The following is a 23,419-nucleotide window of genomic DNA, read 5'->3' as shown; positions in this document are numbered from 1 at the left end:
CAGCCAATGAAAAGGAAAGGTCAGAATGTTAACACAAAAAAATGCATTCAATTCTTATTGCCATCATAAATTGTGAGGCATGGTTGAGGATACAAACTTTATGGGTGTGTCTGTCCAGGAAGATTGTGAACTCATCAAGAACAAAAACCATGGTTCTATTATTTATTTTATTATCCCAGAAAGTACTTCACACACTATAGGCATTAAAAAAAAAAAAAAAAAAGAATGTGCTGATTAAATTAAATTTATACAAAGCATTGCAGATATAGAACTTCAATTAAAAAGAGGTTGTTAAAATTGAAAGAAGTTGAGTTACAGAAGCTCCAATGAATTATTACAATATAATGAGAAAACTAGGAGATGATCAAGTTTGAATTTTACTTCTTCCCTTAGGTTCCCTTCTGGTAGGTTCTCCAGTAGGAAAACTTAAGGATGAAGTGAAATTCAAACTGGATTCAAAAATGAGTTTTGTCCCTTATTTTAAAAATACAATGTATTAGCCAAGGGACATTAAAATTTCAATTAAGAAAGCAGAAGAAAATGAACATAAACTCTACTAATTTGGGAGTATTTATTTGTTTTTAAAGTTTATTTATTTATGGGGTGCCTGGGTGGTTTAGTCAGTTAAGCATCTGATTTCGGCTCAGATCGTGATCTCATGATTCATGGGTTTGAGCACCGCCTGGGGTTCTGTGCTGTGAGCTAGGAGCCTGGAGCCTGCTTGAGATTCTGTGTCTCCCTCTCTCTCTGCCCCTCCCCTGCTTGCTCTCTTTCTCTCAAAAATAAGTAAACATCAAAACAAGTTAAAAATTTAGTTTGAGAGTATGTGTGTGTGTGTGTGTGTGTGTGTGCGCGCGCGCGCATGAGTGGGGGAGAGGCAGAAGGGAGGGGGAAAGAATCCCAAGCAGTCTCCGTGCTGCCAGCACAGAGCTTGACGTGGGGCTTGATCTCACGAACTGTGCAATCATGACCTTAGCCAAAATCAAGAGTTGGCTGCTTAACCAACTGAGCCCCCATGCCCCCCAATTTGGGAATTTTTAAAAAGAAAATCTTACATTTTCCTTTTCTGTTTTAGTTCACAAATTCCTATTGACCAGTCATATGAATATATTAAAACAAGTCATTCTTTTTTAAAACATGAAGGATATTTAACAGCTGCCTAAACAATCCCTTAACAAGAGCTCCTGCATGTAAGCATAATTCTCAGGGCCAAAGTTGAACAAGTTTGTCCTGGGAAGAACACTAAAAAGAGAGAACACAAAATAAAGAAGAGAGCCATTATGAAGTCAAGGAATGTTTGTTTAGGACATCACTCATCATCTGCTTGATTTTAAACTTTTATTACAAAAGATGTCTAACTGCTGTAAATATTTTCCCACTGAGAAGTAGACACTGGATTTAAGTACTTTTTTCTGAAATTTAATTTTTAAAATTCACTTATTCCTGTCCTTTAGCCTTTACGGCTTCCAAGCATACTCCTAAAGGCTGGAGGAGCCACAAGGAAGATTCTAAGAGCATTCAAAGAGCAGACCTTGCTGTGATCCAAGCCATGGGAGCCATCTTCATTTCAATTAATTTACTTTGCCTTTATGAATTAAGAGTATTTTAAGGAGGTTGACATTTCACTCATCTGAAAAAGCTTGGAATGTGACAGGGGAAAGGGAGGAGAAGTAAATCAAAGGGGTTAGCAATTTTCCAGATGCAAAGTATTTTTCTTTTCTTTTCCACCAGAAATTTTAGAGAGCCTTCTGACATTTTAATTCCCTATGCAAAACCACAGTAGCAAAAAATGCTTACAGCTTATATATCAAAAAACAAACACGCACACATGTGCACTGGCATAAGCCTATGAAATAAATATAAATTCAGATTTGCTGCTTTTTTAACTGAAAATGTTTCATAATATAATAAAGCATAATGTTACACGTCAAAAATGCTTCTTTTCGTGTATTTATTAGATGTTTGTGTGTACAGTGTAATCGACACAATTTTAGCTTAAAAGCAGGAGGTTTTGTAACTTACTTTTTTTTCTAGTGTGTTAATACTAAATCGGAGAGGTGAGTCAGTGTTGGCTTTTCTGCTGAGTCGGTGCTTTTTCATGTAAAAGATGGCATTTATAGAAACTACTCTCCTGACTAAATCACACTGGAATATTTCAGTTATCACCTTTAGCCACATGGTTTCAGGAAACTATGCCCAAATATTTCATGCAAATGCTGGTCACTGTAGGAGAGTGCTATTTCACGGAATGGAAATTCACTAAAACATCCATAGGTAAAAAACCTTTGAGACCTGAAGATAAATTCTCACAACAGGGGCTATGCCATTGTGTCTTACAGCCAGAGAGGGAGAAATAACAGTGAACTCCCCGAAACATGCTGCTTCAATATCTACCTGACAGCTTTGGTATCTGGACCTGTTCCCCAGTGCATTTCCTCCTTTATCAGGTCTTATTTTACAAGGGATTTCTTGTTATTCAGAACTGACATAAATCAATCTATAACAGAGGAATTTGTTTAATACATTTATTCTTTTAAGAAGTTGCATGATCGTATTTCATCGACTTGTACAATAGAAAAAAAAAATGTTACTACTAAAACAGCGTTTGTGGAGACTGATGGATGGTAAATCTATTTAGTCTTTCCAGAGGTTCATTCTTAGATTTTAATGTTAAATAATAACGACTATTCATTTAAGCTGGTCTCACTGTATATCTTGACCTTTAGCAATTCCACACACAGCAGCTTATTGTGGTATCCTTTAAATATGAGAAATAGAATGTTTTACTTTGCCATTAAAAGAAAAATAAAAGAGTACTGTATGTTACATGGCCCATGAAATATTGGCAGTGTGCTCCTTGGCTTTCATTCGAAGGACTGCAATACTGGAAGACCTCCTTTCGAATTCTGGCTTTGTTTCAAATGCGTGTCCATTGGTAGCCCCAGTCAGAAGAGAGTCAGTGAAAAAATTGTTGAGGGGCACGTGGCTGAACTGGTTCTGGTGGTGTGAAAACCCTGTGTAACTGGAATCTGTCCGAGGCGAGTGAGAATAAGGTGTCATACACGAGGAAGTGTCACGTGGTAACATGCCTGAAGTAACCACAGAACCGCCACTCGCATTTCCTGCCCACAAATTGTTCTGAATCTGGAATATATAAAACAACAAATATTACATTTACGCATTCTCACTTTTGTCCCCTTACGTTTGTTAAACAGTGTTTACTAAATTTTGTCAACAATTCATTGTTTTCTCCCATTGGGTGGTCTGTCATTATATTCTGAGTACATAAAGGGATTACTAAAAAATAATTACTTGAAAGATTCTTCCAGTTTGTTATACTGTAATAGATCACCAAAACCCACACACTTGACCACATAAAATACTCTCAAAACATGTCAATCTCTTGAGTATTCTTTTTATAGTCATGATTTGAATATGAAATCTAGACGAGTTAGTCATGATTCATGACAAATTCATGTGTTTGGAAAAGCAGTTTAAAATACGGCTTTAAGTTTAAATATAGTCTTCATCTAAGCAAAATGACACAATCGCAGTTTTAAACGTTCCATAGTTAGACTCAGTGTGACAGTTTTTGTTGGAAACCATTCCTGATATTAGGCTATTTACTCTGTAGAGATTTTTAATCAAATTCATTATCAGAAATGTTTACCCGTTCATTGATTTTTATTTCCTAGAGCCTCAAATACATAGCTCTGTGAATCTGAGCAATCTATACATATTTTAAACATTTGTTCTATGATTTACAGGTGATATGGTCAGGTTGCAATGGAATTATGACATGTAAAATAATTTAAAATTCAAACACATGACCATTACCAAATCATAAAAGCAAAACTGAGAAAAGTGTGCTAGTATTAGCAAAAATATCCTATGAGTATAATTAAAGTACTATATATAACATTTTACATAAGATTGAAAACTAGGTTGTCATTGAACCCAGGAAATTCACATTTCTTATTAAATCTATATAGGAAACAACAAATACGGATTTATCTAAAGTTACTAGCATGTAAAGGAAACACTAAGTAAAATTTGTATTAGGAGGTGTCTTAGACCAGCTATTTAAACAAGGCAGGGAAAAAACAGTGATCACATGCATTACTGAGAAGCACAGAGAAAAATCCTGACAAACAGCAGGAGCTGGGGGAAAATGTTGAATGGTAGAACATGGGACAGAGTTTGAGCCTTAGAAGATGAAATTTAAAACCTGTATGCCTTTTGCTATATTATTACAATAGATACCATGTTTATCACATCTGGTTTCCTTTTTTAAAATCATGACAATCAGAATAGAATCATCGATTCTCTTTAACATATACACAAATTATGTTTTATTATATTTACTTTTACATAAAAATTCCAGTCTACTACATATAGCCCCTGATGTAGTCTCACACACCCATGCTTAAATCGTACTTTTTAAGACAACTCATTTTCAATTAATAGCATAAAATGTAAATGAATCTTCTAGATTAAACTGGTAGAGATGTTCTGTTACTCAAGATATATACATATAAATATATATGTATATTTATATAAATATGTATATTTATATAAATATGTGTATGTATATTTATATTTATATAAATATGTATGTGTATTTATATAAATATATTAAATCTGTGAGACATGTCTAAATATATATACAATGATTTGCACATTCTATTAATCTTTAAGTCGTCGTGGGCTATGTTGTTTTAATTTTGGCTGATTCTACTAAATGAATCCCACTTTCGCCAAAATATAATGATTGGTGCCACTGATTGCTGAGTTATGTATCTCAAACCAACAAGAAGGACTGTTAATGTCATTACTCTGTCAACCTAGCTCTTCTAACTTGATCTGGGTGATTTTCCTCTGACATTCAATCAAACATTGTGCTACACTGCAAAAACCACAGTCACATGTCTGACAAAAGGGCTTTCAGGAAATGAAAGTGAACTTGCTTGCTTATTTTTGAAAAAAATAAATGAAAGGCAAAATAGTGGTAGAGAAAGACTTTGCATTTTAAGTTTGTTAAAAGATTCCTCAATTTACACATAGTATTGCTGAAATTTACTATTAAAACCATCTACTCATATTCCAAATGCATAGAAACATATTTACTAAGTAGGTATAAAAAAAAAGGAAAGTTAGGACAGTAAAGGCAAGGAAAGTAATCTATGAATGTAAATTTAAGAAGTTTTCTATGCCTAAAATAATTTACATTAATCTACCTGTAAATTGAAAATAAATTTTCCACTTTTGATGACCTGGACAAATATTTTTATTTTGATCAAAACTTCTTACCTAGACGTGATCTAGCAAGTTAAATGTGTTACTTTTGGTGAAAGAATTTCTAGCATATAGAAAGAAATGTTTTCTGAACAGAACAGATTGGTGAAGCAAGTTACTACAGCAATATTTTAGTTGGATTTGAAAAGATACCCAGGTATTCCCATGGGTAGTAATACTGTTGCACATTTTTAATGATGTGTCCTACTTCCGTGATCTGTATCTCCTCCACTCCCATATCTTTGTTTCATTTAAAAATTTCTGGAATGTCTTCATTTGACTTTAGGGTTTTCGTTGGTTTTGATATCGAAAGTTCGATGCAAAGCATAAAAGACAATATCCCCAGTGAATTGAGATTTTGCTTCCTCTGAAGCATTCCCTCTGGATGATTAAACATCTGATGACGACAATCAAAATCATGCTCATGATAGCTAATGGTTATTAATTAATTACCATGTCGGACATGGTATTAAATGCACTGTGAAGACTTCTAATCATTTCAATACACTAAAAGATGTTTCCTTGTTTTTAGTATCCCATTTTGTAAAAGCTAAAACAGAACAGAGAGTTTAATAACCTTACCCAAGACATGTAACTCCAATCGTGGAGGTAAAATCTGAACCCAGGAAATCTTAAGAAATGCTACAATGATATAAAAACTAGTCGTATAGGTTGAAGTTGCTTATTTATACATTCATAATCCCAACTTTTGGGGGATTCATAGGTTCTATTCTCTGAAAGCAAAATCCCCGATGTTTGCTCGTAACCCTTTTCTCATCCTTCAGCCTAACACAATATATGATAAGCACTTAATACAATTTTTTCGAGGACTTTAAAATCTTTAAGAATATGAAATTTGAACTGATCCATCTTGGAGGTGTAATGGAAATTTTATGGACAATTTATGCTAATACTGTATATCTAAATTTGCTTCATGATTTGAGCTCTATAATCACCATTCTGTATAATCTTGACAATTATTGTGAAAAATTCATCCCCAGACCCTGTTGACTGTATTTCCCTAGGTTGTTTCATTTTCCTACTAAATACTTATTCTTTATTACAGATATATCTTGAGGATTCTAATTCATCAAGCGTGGGGTGTGGTTTATGGGATCTGTATTAAAATAATGACAATAATACATGAATTCTGAAAATCACCTGGGATTAGGAGACACTACTGAAGCCCTTGTAAATTTTCAACTATGTTTGGTTCCTGTGATAAGAAGCTCACCTGTTTAAAAATGTTTCATTCCCTTTTGGAGAGTTCTGTAAAAAAGTGAGCTGTTATCTTCCTCTGTCTATTGATTCTATTTCTGTTCTTTAAAATGATACAGAATAAGCAGCATCCTTCTTACACGTGAAAATCTTCAAATATCTTAGGCAATTATGACACAAATCTCTTTTCTTAAGCTTCCCAAAAGGCAGTATTTGATCAAAGAACAAAGCTGTTAGAGCTTACAGTTTAAGAAATCTACCGCTCTAAAGGCGGACTCAGTCTATGGCCCCTCCATCCCTCTGCCACCCTATATAAGTGGTCATTTTAGAACTATGTGCTGGAATGTACAAGTCATTTTGTCTAAAACTGTTGTCAACAGAGAAGCCACAAAAAACCTTGCTGACTCATTAAAAGAAATATTGTATTTGTTGTTAAATTTTGAAATGAAAGAATGTTTTTCTGAATAGGTTCACTACTTTTCGTTTTTGAACTATTTCTAAGACATCTACAATGGCAATGTCCAGTATCAGATAAATCTGGGGGTGTTTTTATGGGCTTCTAACTGTATAACATTCAAGAGACCCACAACGAGGAACACCATTATTAAATAATGTCCACATCCTTCTTTCCCATGTGCCAAAAAAAAGAAAAAAAAAAGTCTGCCTGCCTTTACATTTTTTCTTCTTTATTCTGTTTAAAAGGAGTAGAAAATCTAAAAAACATTCCATGCTTTAATGTGCTTCACAACATTTTAAAAAGTTCTAGGGGTACGTTCAAAGCATTGTCCAGGGAACGTAGCCAACAGCCTCCCATTAGCATGAATGGAAGTTCAGCTGACTTAACTATACTCTACTTTGAACATTTGCTCCTTAATGTTTTTCTAATCAAATAAAAAGTTAACACTTAATTATTCCATGACTTTGGGTTTTGGAGGAAAGCTGGTTTTTTTGTCTGATTCTTTCCAAACAGAAATCAAATTCATTTAACACTCATTTTCCTTCTGAGGAATTAAAAGTAACACGTAGGAATGAAAGAGTCAATATATATGTGTATTTTACACACACACACACACACACACACACACACACACATACACACACACACGATTCTTCACTGTGGATATATATTCATCATGACTTGAAGTGATACGGTAAACAATGGATAAAAATTATAAATCTCATTTACCTTTACCTTAGAAACTTGATACAAATATATTCTTTGTAAAATCAAAACTAAGAAAATTTTAGTATAACTAAACCTGGTGTATATTTTTAATATATTTGCTGATCTTTACTGCAGTAAGCAACACTATGTACTTTTAAAGAATGTTAAACAATGCAAGTCTGTTAGTCTTTCTGTTAGTTGCAAAGTGTCACGATGTATAAAAAACATCAAATAGTTTCATGACAGCATTATATATTCTATATCCTAATGTTTGTGCTATTTAGAAGACACTACCCTACAGAATTTAGTATATAATGTGAAAACAAATGAGTAACAACCGTTCCTTAATTTTAAAGCACTCTAAAACTAATATTTTTCTACCAAAGCAAGTTTATTTAACCTTACTCTTCCTCTATATATAGACTGTTCTTACCTGGCCCTGACGTCCATATGTACACACACATACACACACACACACACACACACACACACACACACCATACTACCCTCATGCCCTCCCATCATATGCCTACACACTTCCCTGTGGGAGTTAAAGGTTGCTTTAAAAAGACATAAATCAGGGATTCACAAAGTGATGTTTGTAATAATGTTTAAACAATAACTTTTTGCATTAAAATCCAAAAGTTGATTTTGGTTATTCCTTTTTGACAGAATGTTTACATTTACTGACCACTTTATATATTATTCAATACTACTATATATATTTATTACCACATTAGCACTTATATAATTTAATTTACCAGATTTTTTATATGGTCTCTTAAAAAATGCCAACATCACATTTTGCAAAAGCAGTTTAATTTTTTAAGAGGCCATTATATTCCTTACTAGTAGTATATCACTTCCTTTAAAATTAAGGTGATATAATATTAATAACTTGCTTAGCAACTTGTGGATACTTTAGCTGTTGACTAATTTCAGGGTCCCATTAACTTTTATAGTAACTACATCAATAGTCACCACATCAGCAAGTTCCTGGCAGGGAGAAAGAGTATAAACGTTTTTATAAATAGTGAATTTACTGCCAGTGAGTAAGCCTCACTTGCTATCAGAGAAAAAGTGAATAAGTCTCAAACACTGATACTTTGTCCATCTGGGGGAAGGAGGGGGCGGAAATCTCAATTGAAATTAATTATGAAGGGAAAAGCATTAATCTGAGCATGTTTAGATACTACCTAAGATAGAAATAAGGGTACATTTTCATCAGTGCCTACTTATTAGGTGTAATTTTCACATACAAAATTTCAGATAATATATAATTATTAATTTTTTAAAAAATCAATTTACATTTCAAAAATTTCAAAAATACATCTTTTCAACATATAGCATCATTATGCTAAAGTGATTAGTAATTATTTATCAGGAAAGGGTCATACATTAAGTATTGACTACTACTTTGATTTTTTAAATAAAATTCCATCTTAGAAATGTGTATAGGGATTTAGGACAAGTAAAAGTGACTTTCCATTAAAGTCACATTTCCATTGTTTGTAACACTATTTTTCATGTATTTTAATACATGCATGACAGCCATTGTTGATGGTGCTTGATTCATTTTTAATGACACAATTTCCCAATTAAAGCAAAATCCACAATTATAAGAAACAAAGATTAAAATATAAATCAAGTTTTCCTTGTGAATTAATAACTTAAAACACGAATCAAATATGCAAATGTTTCAATTTGTGCAAAATATTTTTAAACTTAGAGATTACCACTTGGTGCCATATACGAGCTTGGAATTTATTGTTAAAATCCTGAGTAAATTTATCCATTATTTTCATCTTGTATATGTGTTAACCACAAAGTTGGAATTTTATTTTTGTGATTTTAAATCAACTGTGAGTTTGTGTAATTTTTTTTTATTTAATGCTCCTTGATTTAGAATTAAAAAAGCACACAAACATGAGGCTTAATAAATACGGCAAGCATAAAATTCTGTATTAAACTATATAGCGTAGGTTCACACTAACAATAACAATGTCTACTACAGGTTTTAACCCACAGATTTCCCAGGTTTAATTTTCCCCCTGGTCCTTCTCTATCACCCGCAAAGTAGTTTTTATGTGTATAAACAGCAATGGCACTCTTCAGTAATTTATTTTTACATTTTTTCTAATTATTTATTTTGGAAATCTATTCAACTTATTAATTTGTTCTTTCCTCTCAAAATATAAAATACTTATGACCAATTCAGATAAATTCAATGTTTTAACACCAATTGCCTATTAAAAGCAAACAAACAAAAAACCACAAAAAAAAATCAGCTAAGTAATTCTTAGTGTTTAAAGTCATTAAGTCATATTAAATTGAATATCACGTTTTTCAAAAAATATGTCTATAGTCATAATCTAAGACTTGAATGCGCTTTGCTTCTTTTGCAGGGTAATTTTTTTCATCTCTGAAGAAAAAAGTGTTTGTGTTTTCAACAAAATAAAAACTATTCCGTTTGTGTCCAGCTGCATATTCACTTAAATGATGCTGAGAAGACCTGCCTTTATGCTACATACAACTTACGTTAAATATACACTTATACATATATATGAAATATTCTTCATACAAATATATATACAACATGTACATATTTTTATACATTTAATTAAATCACCAATTTTATATCAATATGACTTGCTAACCTAATGATGTTAATATTTTACCCCTCCATCCCTCATAAGGGAAGCCTCACTGTATCACTATGGGACCATTTCACTGGTTGTTACATAGATATGAGAATATTTATTATACAATGCATCAAGCATAGCTATATTTTAAACATTTAAAAAAGATTCTTGGCTATTTACTTTTTTCAAATCTTTGGGGAAAAAACAGAAAGCACTGATGATGGAAGAAGGGGGGAGTGAACAGTATTTTCACAATCACTAGCTTATAGAAACTTTAACATTTCCTTTAAAAAAAACTGCATGATTACAACATTTGAAACAGACTTTGTTAAACTAGAAATGTTGTACAGCTTTAATCGGTGTTTTAAATTACTCCAATGACTACCAGTTATTTATAACTTGAATCCCACTTCTGGTATATTCTAACTCCAAGGGGCATATATTTATAAAGTCATCAATTAAACAACAGAAAGCAAGATACTGCACGGGTCCCCTTGTATATTAGGTAAACATTGAATTAGTTGTGATTCTCACTATCCACTAAGTAAAACCACATCGAAAATTTTGGTGGGAAAAAATTTCAAACCTTTTAAAATTTTTGATGAAAATATTTTCTTCATGAGAAAATAATTTTGGTGGATTAAGAATATACTCAAACATTCCTTAAGTTACCATATTTGGTTGTCCCAATTTAAAGAGGAAAGTACATATGACTGAATTTGGTCTTTCCCTAGATCCTTAAATAGTAAAGTTACTAAAAAATTGGATTAGTTTAAATGCTACAATAACAGAACATTCACACCACTTAGCTATCTCTCTACTGTAGAATTCATAATGACTAATGGCTATTGTAGAATTATTTCTATTTATAGAGCACTTGTTATTTACTAGGCAATGTCCTAAGTACTTTGCAGAAACTATTATGTTTAATCCTCACAAACATCATATGAACTTTTATACCCATTTTATAAATGAGGAGAAACATTCCTAGAGGTTAATTCATTTGCCAAAGGTCTAAAATCTGTTAAGTAGCAGAGGCAGGATTTGGACCCACAAGTACCTGTGAAGCTCATAGTCAAACATTAACACCTTAGCCCTTTTCAAGTCCCATGATTTAGTTACACAGACAGGAAATTAATATAATCCTCTCACTAACAGAAAAAGTATTAGGATAATGGTCCTTATCATCATCCACACCACCAGCTGTAGCACCAACAATACCTCCATTTCACCAATAAAGAAACCTGAAGATAAGGAAGTCAGGAAATGTATCCAAAGTTTCCAGCAAGTAAATGATCAAGTTAATGCACATGTGATCTGAGCCAAACCTGAGGGCATGAAACTAGGGTTTCTTATAAGAATGAAGGCTGGCTATCATCCTCTAGAAATGTTTATACCCTGACAAAATATTTTACTCAACAAAATAATTATTTGAAGAAATGCTTTGGCATTAATGAATTAGAAGCAAATTAGAATCTACCGTTGATAGATGCTTGCTTTTTTTCATTCAAAGACACAAATGCCTTTTTGATCTGCTGGGTATAGTTTGCATCAGGAAGTGTCTGCAGAATTTGGTATGAATATGACCTAGTTTGTAATCTGTCCAAAAAGCAAGAGATTTTGTCTAGATAATTTATATAATCTCCATGCCTAAAACAGTACCTAGCATATATTTGTTGCCTAAATACAAGTAACTCTGGGAGAAAAAGAATTAAGCCGAAAGGATTCTGCAAAATCTTCCTAATCTATTCTGTTCAACAGAGGAAGAAATTGAGACTCAGAGAGGAGAAGTTAACTGCTTAACACCACAGAGGTGGTTAATGGCAGAGATTCAGAAATCAGCTGTTTTCCTGGGAATTGATTAATTTTGGGTTCATAATGTACCCCAGAATATTGAAGTGAAACTACTTTTTTTCACATCTATTGAGTGTATACATAATTTGCTTAATACTGTTGTAATACAAAGTTAAGTACCGAATAATCTTTTTAAAATATAAATACTTTATATTATAAATGGGGTGGACCGTATACAGTCTACCACTTTGCCAGTGAGAAAGTCATGTGCTGATTGAAGGAGAATTGAGAGAAGGTTTCCTGGAGGAAATACAGTCTAGGTGAGGGGAAGGGAATTCAACATAGAGGGAACAGATTCAGCATAGCACAAGGAATAGGTTCAGCATGTGGTTGCTATTTAAAATATTGGAGAACATCAAGTAGTCAAGCACTTTCATTTAACTAACTCATAGTGTTGCCAAATGACAACTGATATTGTGAGCCCAAATAAAGGGCTTTAAAAAAAAACAGTACATCAAAACATACTACCTTAAAGTATACTACTGGTATCACACTTCTGTTTGCTATCAAATATGGACAAGATTAAGAAAAATGCCTGAAAACAGTCTGAAAAGTGTCTACAGTTTTAAACTGCTTTATATCATTACTTTACACATTTAAAAAAAATGAAAGCATTTTTGCTTTCTGAAGTGATTTGGTGTTTTAGGGTCAAAATTGAACTATTTCATTGCTGAGTGATGGGTCACAGAGATAATGCTACATAATGAGCTCTGAACCCGTGGACTTCAATTTAATGAACTAATAGCTGTAAGAAAGAAGCCTGACCTAAAATAAGCCCTCAATTGGTAGGTGTTATTTTTACTATCAGGGCGGTTGTTACTATTTTGTAATGGGAGGAATGGAAACAAAGTATTTAGAACACTTTAGAAAATGTTAATTAGCATTCATAACTAAACCTATTATATGTTATACATATAGATACCTCCATAGTTGACAAGATTATTATCCACACAGAGCAGACCTGATACAATTTTCTCACCCAATTCTGTTTTCTCATGTATTTCTGTGTATGCTTTTGCTTTCCTGCCAAATTGTTAATTTTTTATTTCTGTCCTGTTTCCAAAACAGTTTTCTTGTTTCCAACTTTTTGGTAATTAATAATGTTTTTCCATAGTTAGAAACAGTAACCAAGATCAGTGCCTTATGGCATTGAATTGTTGAGTTCTACTTTGGTCCCTATTTTTCTGATTATAATTTCTATTTTTAAGACACATGACTTAAAAATTCCTTCAGGCTAAAGCTTGAGAGACAAGATCTTACCGTAATTATTTTTTGCAAAATAAGAAAGCCAACCACATATTTAAGTTAAAATGGACTTTTCTTGACTTTATCCAATACCCACAATGGGGAGTGAGAGACACTTGATTTCAGTATTTTTGGCAACCAAACATTTAATGACTTCTCAATATAAAAAATTACTATGGATTTTACAGTAGTGATTTTTATTACTGTTGATGAATTATACTGTCAAAACAACCTCAACATGTGATATCTTTGCTGCCATACTTAAGTTATGAGGTGGTATAACCAATGGACATAAATTACAGAAAAACCACAGGGAGAATTCATGCAAAATTCCCATGATGTGTGAGGAGATATTTTTAATTGATCCTTTGTGGGAGTGAAAAAGACTATCAAATGTATAATGTAATTTTACCATCTCCCTTCCTACTCGATCTACTTACCTAATTCTGTTAACTGATAACATCTAAAGTTGTGAGGCACAATAACATGATGGCAAGACAATCCTAGAAAAAAAGCATGATGAAGTGTATTAAATAATATTAAGCTCTTACAAAGAGCTTAGTTTGTGCTAGGCACTGTTCTAAATGTTCTATGTTGTGCAGAAGAAGAAAGGGAAGTTAAGGATAAGGCAACCACCAGCAAAGCACAGAGAAGTGGGGGGAAAAACAACAACAACAACACATAAACTGAAATGGGGTTTGCAAGGAAAGGAATGAAGATGAAAATAATAAGCTGCAAAAAAATATGTATACATATACATACATATATATATCATAGGTGTTGTCGAACAGATTTAGTAAGACTAAAGTCCATTTGAAAGGAGTTCACTAGTTTGTAACTTTATTATTTCTAAATTCGTCATAGTGAAAGTTCAAAATTTTATAAACTATGTGCTATCTCTATTATTTTCATTATTTCACTTATTCTGAGTAAAGTGTCTGCTCACCTGAACTAAACTGCAGACCTGAATAATGCAACTTAAGCCTTATGCTCCTTTGGTATTCATTTATTAATTATTCAACCATTTAAACATAGTCATTGGGAGAAACAGTCTATTGTGAGGGTTAAGATCTTGCACTTGGGAGCCAGATTGCCTCTGATCAAATCTGGGCTTCTCCACTAGTGAAAGTGAGTAAAAACCTCACCTCTCTGTGCCTCTGTTTCTTCATATGATAAATGAGGATAATTAATAACACCTATTGCATAAAGTTGTTGTAAGGATTAAATGAGTTAATATATACAACCTGCTTAGACCAATGCCTGGTAGAGTCAGGAGTATGGTGTGTTAATAACTGGGATACCACTGTACTGCCTGCTCTCATGGAGTTTGTAGCCAACCAAGGAAACTTCCTCATGGCACTTTGTTCAGAACTCAACTAGGATACTCAGCAGTATTTGGTGAATACAAGTTCATTAGCCCTATGATGGTAAGTAGGAGTATGCACATGCTTTAAACTGGAGAAAAAAAAATAAAGGAACTACTTTCAGATAAACTTTGAAGAGTAAGAAAAACAAGGTTCTTCTAAAGGCAGGTACGGACATTTATTCAAAAGGTATTGCTGGTCTTCTAGTAAACTGCAGTGGAAAGGCTTAATGGTAACAGCCCTTTATAGACTGTCCTAGAAGGAACAGAATCATGGAAGGATTCCTTAACTCCCATGGGTCTCGGACTTTTAGAAAGATTGAACTAGGTGATCTCTAAGACTGTTACTCACATATAATATTACATTAATAAATTGGGTGAATTTATGTGGAAGAGTTAAGGTCTCTGAATAAGCTTTTAAGAATCATAAAAGGCATCAGAATACAAGGACCCACAAAACTTAAGGATGAATTCATGGTCACAAGGTATGAATTTATAGATGAAGAGAATGAATACCCGTAAATCTGGGATTGCGAAGAACCGGTTACTGAACTATCACAGTATTCCACCGGCATATATGTCATGTATTTGCGTTTAAAATGCTCTCCTGGCACCTGGGTGGCTCAGTCAGTTAAGCATCTGACTTCAGCTTAGGTCATGATCTCACGGTTCGTGGGTTGGAGCCCTGCATCAGGCTCTGTGCTGACAGCTGGGAGCCTGGAGCCTGCTTCAGATTCTGTGTCTCCCTCTCTCTCTGCCCCTCCCCCACTCACACTCTCTCTCAGTCTCTCAAAAATAAACGTTTAAAAAAAAAACTTAAAAAAAAAAAACCAAAATGGTCTCTAACAATGCATATCCTTCACTAGTAAGGAATGAAATAACAAATGTCTTGTTCCTTAGAATACAAGTGTTCCTTATCATGTATCAAATACAGTTCTGAATACTATTACTCAGTACTAGGAAAAACTGTCTTAATTATATGTGTGAAAAGAAAAGAAAAAAAAAAAACCCTCTAAGTTAAATGGAAAAAATTAGAAGAAAATGAATGTCTAAATACTCTTTAAAATGAGATCAGAGCTCCCATTATAAAAGGATGGATGTGTTTTTTAATGTTATAAATTTTTAAAATTATGTCCAGTACTAATTCTATGTATGCTTTAAGTAACAAAGGGCTAAATGTTTCCTTGAAACAATGAGTAACTTCAAAGCTGAAAAGACAACATAGGAAAAGAGATCTTTTTAAAATGGAACGGAATGTTTCATAGACCACACTTGACACTAGGTTATGGGATAGTTCATAAAATGTTAGCCACAGAGACAGCATGCCAAGCAACACTTTATTTATTTTTAACAGTTAACAAAGGAAGTGAGTGTGAATAGTTAAAAATGTAGAGTAATTAAAAGACTTAGACCATGAATGAGGCTACTTCAGTGGTTGCAATGTACAATAAGGAAGAGACCCTAAAATAGTTTTGAATGAATGGCTCTGAAAGAAAATAACAAAATAAATATTTCAGTCTAATAAAAATCTAAAAAACATGCAAAAACTCTTCTGGGGGTTAAAATTTTCATTCTTGACTATTAGCTATAATAAAGCCAATCATAATAGCCCTTTTAAGAAGGTACAAACCACATCTGTTTCTCTCGATCAGTATTCTGTGAAGTTTACCATACCTGTGGATAGCTGTCAGTCCTTGGCAAAACTGATATATCATAGGTGGCAGCAAAATGGCTTTTAGCTTGTTGTATTTGGCCATAACGTTCTCTTTTTCTCCACTTGGCCCTTCGATTTTGAAACCAAACCTAATTTTTTAAAAAGTAGAATGTCAGCTGAGAAATATTTGGTAATGCAATGGTGACATTAAAAGACATAAATTGGAAAGACACAAACCAGGTCAACAAAATCACTAACAAAGAAATTTATGTCAGAAAAGTATCCACAAATTTAACTTTTTATTTTAACCTGATAAGAGGCAATATAAATTAATAGAAAGGGATGAAATACTTTAAAAAATTATTTAATACGTCTCAGCCTCTGGGCTTTTTTTTTTTTTTTTCATTTTGGAAAATAAAAAGGAATTCGATTATACGATTTTGAAGACTCTTTATGTCTCCAAATTATATAGATAATGCTCCTCTTAGAGAATGCTGCAAATATGGAAGACATTCATAACTTTCTAGTTTGGGGTTATGCACATAACATTAACCCAGCCAAACTATAACCAAATTAATATCTGGGTCTGTCAAAACAATTATGTTTAAAACATGTCACAAAGTGAAGCCTTTTCTGGGTTGTACCCATACTTAGATAATCTTAGAAAAATTTAAACACAAAGATGACATCCAAAACACACGGCAATGGCAGAAATATCATGATTATTCAGTAACAGAAAATATTAAGATTACATACTATATTGAGCATAAAAAAGACTACAGGTAAATGGAACCATCTGAAATTGAACTCTGGTTCTAAAATATACAAGGGTGCTTATTACATAAATTATACCACTTATAATACTCATCTTCCCTTACAGAAAATGCTCAGAAATCTTCAAAATCATTTCCCTAATTTAAAAGACTTACAGGTAATATAGACAATAAAAGAACAACGGAAGTTGTAACCAAGTATTAAGAAAGCCTATGAGTTAGTACAGCCTCTACAAGGTCATGAAGCTGTCATCCAAATTTCTCTAATTATATATTAATGATATTTATCATAACAACCACCTCCTTCAGAGGGTTAAATAATCACTAATTCACACTTGTAGCTCTCCAGAATCTTCACTTTAATATTTTAATGAATTAAAGAAAGACAGATTATTATATTCAGTATGCATCATTTGATATTTCTGAGTAGACATTTCACGAGCAGCTGTCAAGAAGCTCTTCAGTCTTTACAAAACTGTATCCAGAATACAAAAAACAGAAAAGAAGCTGGAAGTCAAATGTGAAAATGCAAATTGTTAAAATTTACTTGAAATTTTTGCTTTTTTCATATTCAGTTGTGATCTTCTATATCTTTACCATCACATTTATAGAAACATATTAACCTTCAATTTAATATGTGTAAGCACGTATTGAGAATTTGAGGTGGGACTTTATAGTTTCCAGCAATTAAAAGAAGGCAATGAGAGCTATCTGTTCAGTGTGGTTTCTTAGGACATTGATGGGAAAGATGTATTACACACAGTCCCCAGGGCTCAAAACAACATCAACAACAAAACAAAACATTTTCTTGCTGTCTCCAGAGGCACCAGGAGCAAACTAAAGGAATTTAGTATTGAATGGTTTTTGTTTGTTTGTTTGTTTGTTTTGTTTTTCGGTTTTTCACTGAGAAAAAGGTCTTTATAATCTCATTAAAATAGGTGTGAATTACCACTCTGATATGAAAAGCAGGAAAGAGAAAACCTGAGTAAATTAGGTTCAGGTTGGCTCTCTGTGCATGTTTCTAGGCAAAAATTAATCAGGAGTTGAGGAAACGTTAAGGAGAAAACATCCATTGTGCCCAGCTGATCACTCTATAAACATATTTTTTTTTATGGTTACAAGTAGAACTAATTTAAATATATAAATACAAGACAAACTAAAAAAAAAAAAAAAACCCACACACGTGGGACTAGTGTTAATACTTGACAATTCTAAAATTCTTCATTAGCATCACCTTTCTGTATCTTTACTTCCTGAACTACGATAAAGTAGCTATTTGTCTCCACAAACTAAAGAAAAATCCTGCTGCTTGGTATACCGCACCCCCAGATGGTGATCTTAATGATGTAAGGCCTTACAATGGCTTAATCTTCAGAAGAAATCTTACTCTTCTTTCTTCCAGAACAAAATTTCTCACTATTTTATTCATTAGTCTATTCTTATATATTATGGGAACTGCAAAATTCAGTATTTTCCCATTTAGCGTAGTAAAAACAAAGCAACAGGCCATTCCCTGAAATTGATGTTACTTGAGAAGTAATAAAATATAGTTTAAGCATACCAACTCTAGTAAAAATAAAAATATGTCTAAGAAATAGAACTTTACCTAATATAACTTTCCTTTTTCAAATGATTTTAAAAGTTTAGTATATTGGACCATCCAATTTGATAATTTGAATGTAACTTATAAATGTAATTGAGTATATATTTTAATATCATTTCAAGATCCTTATTCCTATTGCCTCTGCAAAAGAGATGTAAGCTATCTACATTCAAAAATTCAAATGGAACGGCACTATTGGTAACTACAGGAGCTAGAAAAATTATAAGAGAGCTATATGATCTTTATGCATAGTGAAAATAAGTTACGGTATATATAACAGTCAAGAATTTGTGAGATTGTTTCATTTTTTTCTTTGATTTATTATAACTCCAACCTCAATAACATTACAGATTAATGGGCCATTGCACAAATAACTTACCAACACCTGGTATGTAACCTAAAAAGAACCTTAATGGCTGATAAAATAGAAAAATAAAATAAAATAAAATAAATGTATTAGTAAATAGATAGCTATGATTCTGGGTTTTTTGCACTTAAAAAAATTTTTTTTAATCAGATTTATTTGTGAAATTCCCTTCTTTTGAAATAATCGTTAATTTGTATATCTATGTAATCAGTCCAATGTTCTTTTATGTATTTGTGTGAATGATTAAATCCTTTGCAAGGAAAAAGACATTTTAGTAGACCTACATGCCTATAGTACATGGTTCTAGTCTTTAGTGAGAGGATCAGTTTCTTCCTTTTGGCAAAATGCAACCACTGAATTATTCTAACAGTATCTCCACACACCGGCCCCCAACACGCACACCCACGTCCTTCATTTGGCTCCTACCTGGACTCTGGCCTCCGTGAGCTCAGTCCTCAGAGCAAGCTGTTCTCTGACGTATACATCCGGGTAATGGGTTTTCTGAAAGACCTTCTCCAGCTCCTCGAGCTGCAGGCTGGTGAAGGTGGTTCTGTGTCTCCGCTTCTTGCTGCTGGATACGTTGCTATCACATTTATCCCCAAGTTCATCTAGTTCTCCCTTTTCTGGCATCCCCTTCACGGGAGACATTCGGAGACTGTTACAGTTGTCCATAGCTCTGTTTAGCTCGGGATGAAGAGGCTGTCCTTCGCCTTTAGTGATGCCATAGTTCACTGTACCCAGAGGGGGAAAACAACAATTCTCAGGCTTGTGGAACATTTCGGTGAAGAAATTACGTTGAAAGAATTTAGAGCATCAGGAAAGCAGTCTGTTAATGATTTCTTGTGCCAGTATTAATTCAGTCATCCCATTGTGCACAATTATTAATCCACTTTGGGCAGGGTTAAGGCCATTTAAAAATGTGTACATGGAACTCATTGTTTGCCAGATTTACAGTTCTATTTTACAAGAATAATGCAATCTTTATGCACATAATTTATAATCACATTAAGGTGATCAAATTAAAAGATGCTCTAGATTAAAAAAATAATGAGCACAATTTTTGAAAAGTGAACCAAATTTAATGTAAATCATGTATGAATTTATTCACAGCAGACAAAATCAAGCTACTTACATGGCTCAAGAAAGATATTTCAATTTTAAGGAATATCTGTAAACTCAAATCCAGACTCTTCCCAACTTATCTTTCTGCTCCACACAAAATACACACTATAGATTTAAGATATGGTATTGTCTCTACTATGCTTTGAATATTTTGACTTATACTCATTTCTGCCTTTTAATCTTTTTTTTTTTTTTCAAAAAGTGACCTACTAAATTAAAAAATGAATTTCATATCAGTTTCTGGAAGTGCTTCCTATAGAACAGCCCAAGATTTAAGTAGACTTTAGTGTAAAAGCTCATTTGGGGGTTCTTTCTAAATATGTGATATTTATGTTTTGTGCATGAAATATGTTATAAGACAGAAAGCTTTATTTTTTTCCCTAAAGCAGAGAAATTAAAACATCTATGAAAAGATTACAAAAGATGTCATCTCCCATTCTGTTTAGAGGTGTTTTAACTTCAGTGATTTCCCTCCAGCTTTGGTTGCAAGCTTGCTGTATGATATAAAACAAAAATACATCATATGGTGACACACACACACCCAAATCCAATGGGTGCATATAATGAAACTGGAAAAACTAAAAAAAAAAAAAAAAAGTGAACCCAGCCAGAGCAATAATTTCCAATGAATTGTCACACTTTTTTTCGTTTTTGTCTGTTTTTAAATTTTCTCGTAATGTATCTTAGCAACTGCTCTCATCATTACACAAATGTCTTGAACTTTAATCACTATATAACTTAAATGCCTAATATCTTTTATGTAAAAGATATGATGTAAAAGTAGATATAAAGAAGAACCATGACTGATTAACAATACGGTTTTGTCTTCTTGAGCAGAATGAAATAGGGAACTTCGGTAATTAGGGAGGGGGAGGGGAAGCAGTCGTGAGGCTAAGGGCATCTCAGGAGAAAGACAGGAACTTTCCTGAATTTAGCTAACTGCTGCACACATCCAACTTACTTAATCCTGTCCTATTAAAATTCATCCTAAAAGTGTGATGTTCGTTGAAAAGTTGTCAACGTATCAACAATCACCTATTCTCTTCTTATTTTGGATCCCCGACAATTTAAAATAGGATGAAGTCCTACCCAGCAGTTAACAGAGGACAAGAGAGTCATGTGTTGTTGTTTTTTTTTTAAATCCTGTCCATTTAAATAACTTTACGTATACATAAAAGAATTCCAAAAATAAAGATACTGCAGTCTGAAATACAACCAGAAAGGCAACGTTTAGCATATTAAAAATAAAAACTGCATCTGTCTCTCTATATACTAGACTGGAAACGATTTAACTGATTTTCTCTATCGTTCCCGCTTATATTTTTGGTTTAACTTTGCAAGTCAAAAGTAATTCGCAATGCTGAATAAGTAAAATATAGGAGTTCTTTTCTTCTTTTTTTTTTTTTTTAAACTTACTGTGTACAAGTTTTCGAAAATCAGCCCCTATGAGCCAGTACCTTGCCAGATTTTGACCCTCCATTAAAATAGGGGGCGGGAGGCTTGTTGTAAATATTTCACACTTAATTCGTTTGTTATTTTAAAGCAACCCGCTCCTTACAGCTTAACTGTGGAATATATACAATGATAAGGAAAAGTCCTCTTGGAATTGTAAACTTGCTTTAGCTGTCGCGATCTGAAAAAAAATAGGTTTGTATTGGGTTACAAGATAGAAAAGATAGATGGTTTGTTTTGATAACATTTTGACTTTGAGATACTTGGCCGTTCAAAGTTGAAGATTTCACCCAGAAGCATTCCGAAAGGGTTCTTAGGTGACTTTGAATGTGGAGTCAGAAAAATAGACAATACGGTATTGGGGAGTGAGGGATTATACTGGAGATTCTTTACCCGAAGCTACTGAAAGCGATTTGGTGTTTAACAAAAATGTTATGTGCGTTGTGTTGTAAACCCAAACAATCAGAAATCACAACTTCCCACAAGCCAACCTAGCATAGCAACCTTCCAGCTTCACAAAGAAAAATACCGATACGTCTTGGGAAAACTTTTTTTTAAGGTTTTTCATCGAAAGGAGCTCAAAGACGTCTTACTCCAGACGACACTGACGTCCTCCAAGGAGCGGTGATCGATTTCAGCTCCTGCGGGGGCAGCGCGGCCGGCTCACAGAGGAAGCGCGCTGTCTTGACTCAATTACACTCTATTTACCGCCCTATCAGTTTACGCCTGCGTCCCAGATAGAGGGTCTCCGGGACCCACAAGGGACAACACTCGACAGCCAAAGGAGAACCGCGCAGACGCGATCCGGTGCCTAATCCTTCCTTTGCCCCTTAAAGTCGGCTGCAGCCAAAACACTACTCCTTAAAACGCTCGCACTTCCACCGCCCGCCTCCGCCCTCCAGCTCTCTCGCTCCCCGTTTCCTTCCTCCCTTCCTCCCTGCCAGCCGCTCCCCACCGGTCCCCGCACTTGGGTGTGCGGAAGGGCGGCCGTGGCTCGGGCTGGCGACTCACCGCCGCTGTCCTGACAGGGCGAGGCTCTCTCCAGGCGCACGTGATGCTCGGCGCGGGGCAGGGGCCCGAAGGCCTGCACGCATTTGCCCGCCGACGCTTTGCTGTAAAAGGACTCATTGTCCAGCGTCTCCATAACGTGCTCCAATGCGCCTCCTGCGCCCATGTAGAAGTCACTGTTTTTACTCGGCGGGCTCTTGAGGGCAAACTTCTCGCTCAGAAACTCCATAATCCTGGAAAGTTGTTGCGGAGCTCCAGGGGCGCGGAGGCTGGAGAGCGCTGGGGGAGGGAGCAAGTGGGCGGGAGAAGGGAGGGCAGAGGAGGGAAGGGGAAGCGAGCGCTTCGGCGCCGGGAGCTGCCCGGCTCCGAGCCCTTTAATACGTCCCGGCTGGAAAGGGGGCACCCGAAGTCGCTTTTATATCTTGAAACTCAGCTGGGCTCTTCGGGCAACCTCCCAGTTCTAATGAATATGAAAATAGGCAGGCGACTAACTCCACCCCGGCCCCCCCCCTCCGCCCCCACCCTGCCCCCACCTTCCCTCACTTCCCCGGGCAGGGCGCGTCCAGGCCTAGGTTAGACAGACAGCTCCATTTCAGACAAATGCCAGGAGGGACGAGGCCCCGACACCCAGAAACATTGTCGCCGCGACAGTGGAATG

The 23,419-nt window shown here is 34.5% G+C and overlaps 1 protein-coding gene across 1 annotated transcript; it reads right to left on the bottom strand.

Annotated features, from left to right (window-relative positions):
* Positions 1-2,511: 2,511 nt before the first annotated feature.
* Positions 2,512-23,245, bottom strand: ALX1 (ALX homeobox 1). The gene is made up of 4 exons (XM_045464197.1): positions 22,765-23,245; positions 19,606-19,910; positions 16,457-16,585; positions 2,512-3,144 (listed from the first exon to the last, which is right to left on the bottom strand). Exons 1-4 carry the CDS (start codon positions 22,988-22,990, stop codon positions 2,824-2,826), a joined length of 981 nt encoding a protein of 326 aa, XP_045320153.1. The 5' UTR covers positions 22,991-23,245; the 3' UTR covers positions 2,512-2,823.
* Positions 23,246-23,419: the final 174 nt, after the last annotated feature.

This window comes from Leopardus geoffroyi, chromosome B4, assembly GCF_018350155.1.
Source record: "Leopardus geoffroyi isolate Oge1 chromosome B4, O.geoffroyi_Oge1_pat1.0, whole genome shotgun sequence".
Classification (NCBI taxonomy): Eukaryota; Metazoa; Chordata; class Mammalia; order Carnivora; family Felidae; genus Leopardus; species Leopardus geoffroyi.
Note: the sequence above shows the minus strand (reverse complement) of the source record. Positions and strands in the feature narration are given on the sequence as shown.

Excerpts from the sequence above, each read along its gene's own strand:
- ALX1 (XM_045464197.1), bottom strand. The coding sequence starts at position 22,990 with ATGGAGTTTCTGAGCGAGAAGTTTGCCCTCAAGAGCCCGCCGAGTAAA. Across the intron at positions 19,911-22,764 it reads GCCCTGTCAGGACAGCGGCG|TGAACTATGGCATCACTAAA; the intron begins GTGAGTCGCCAG and ends CTCTGGGTACAG. Across the intron at positions 16,586-19,605 it reads TCACGGAGGCCAGAGTCCAG|GTTTGGTTTCAAAATCGAAG; the intron begins GTAGGAGCCAAA and ends TTAAAAAATTAG.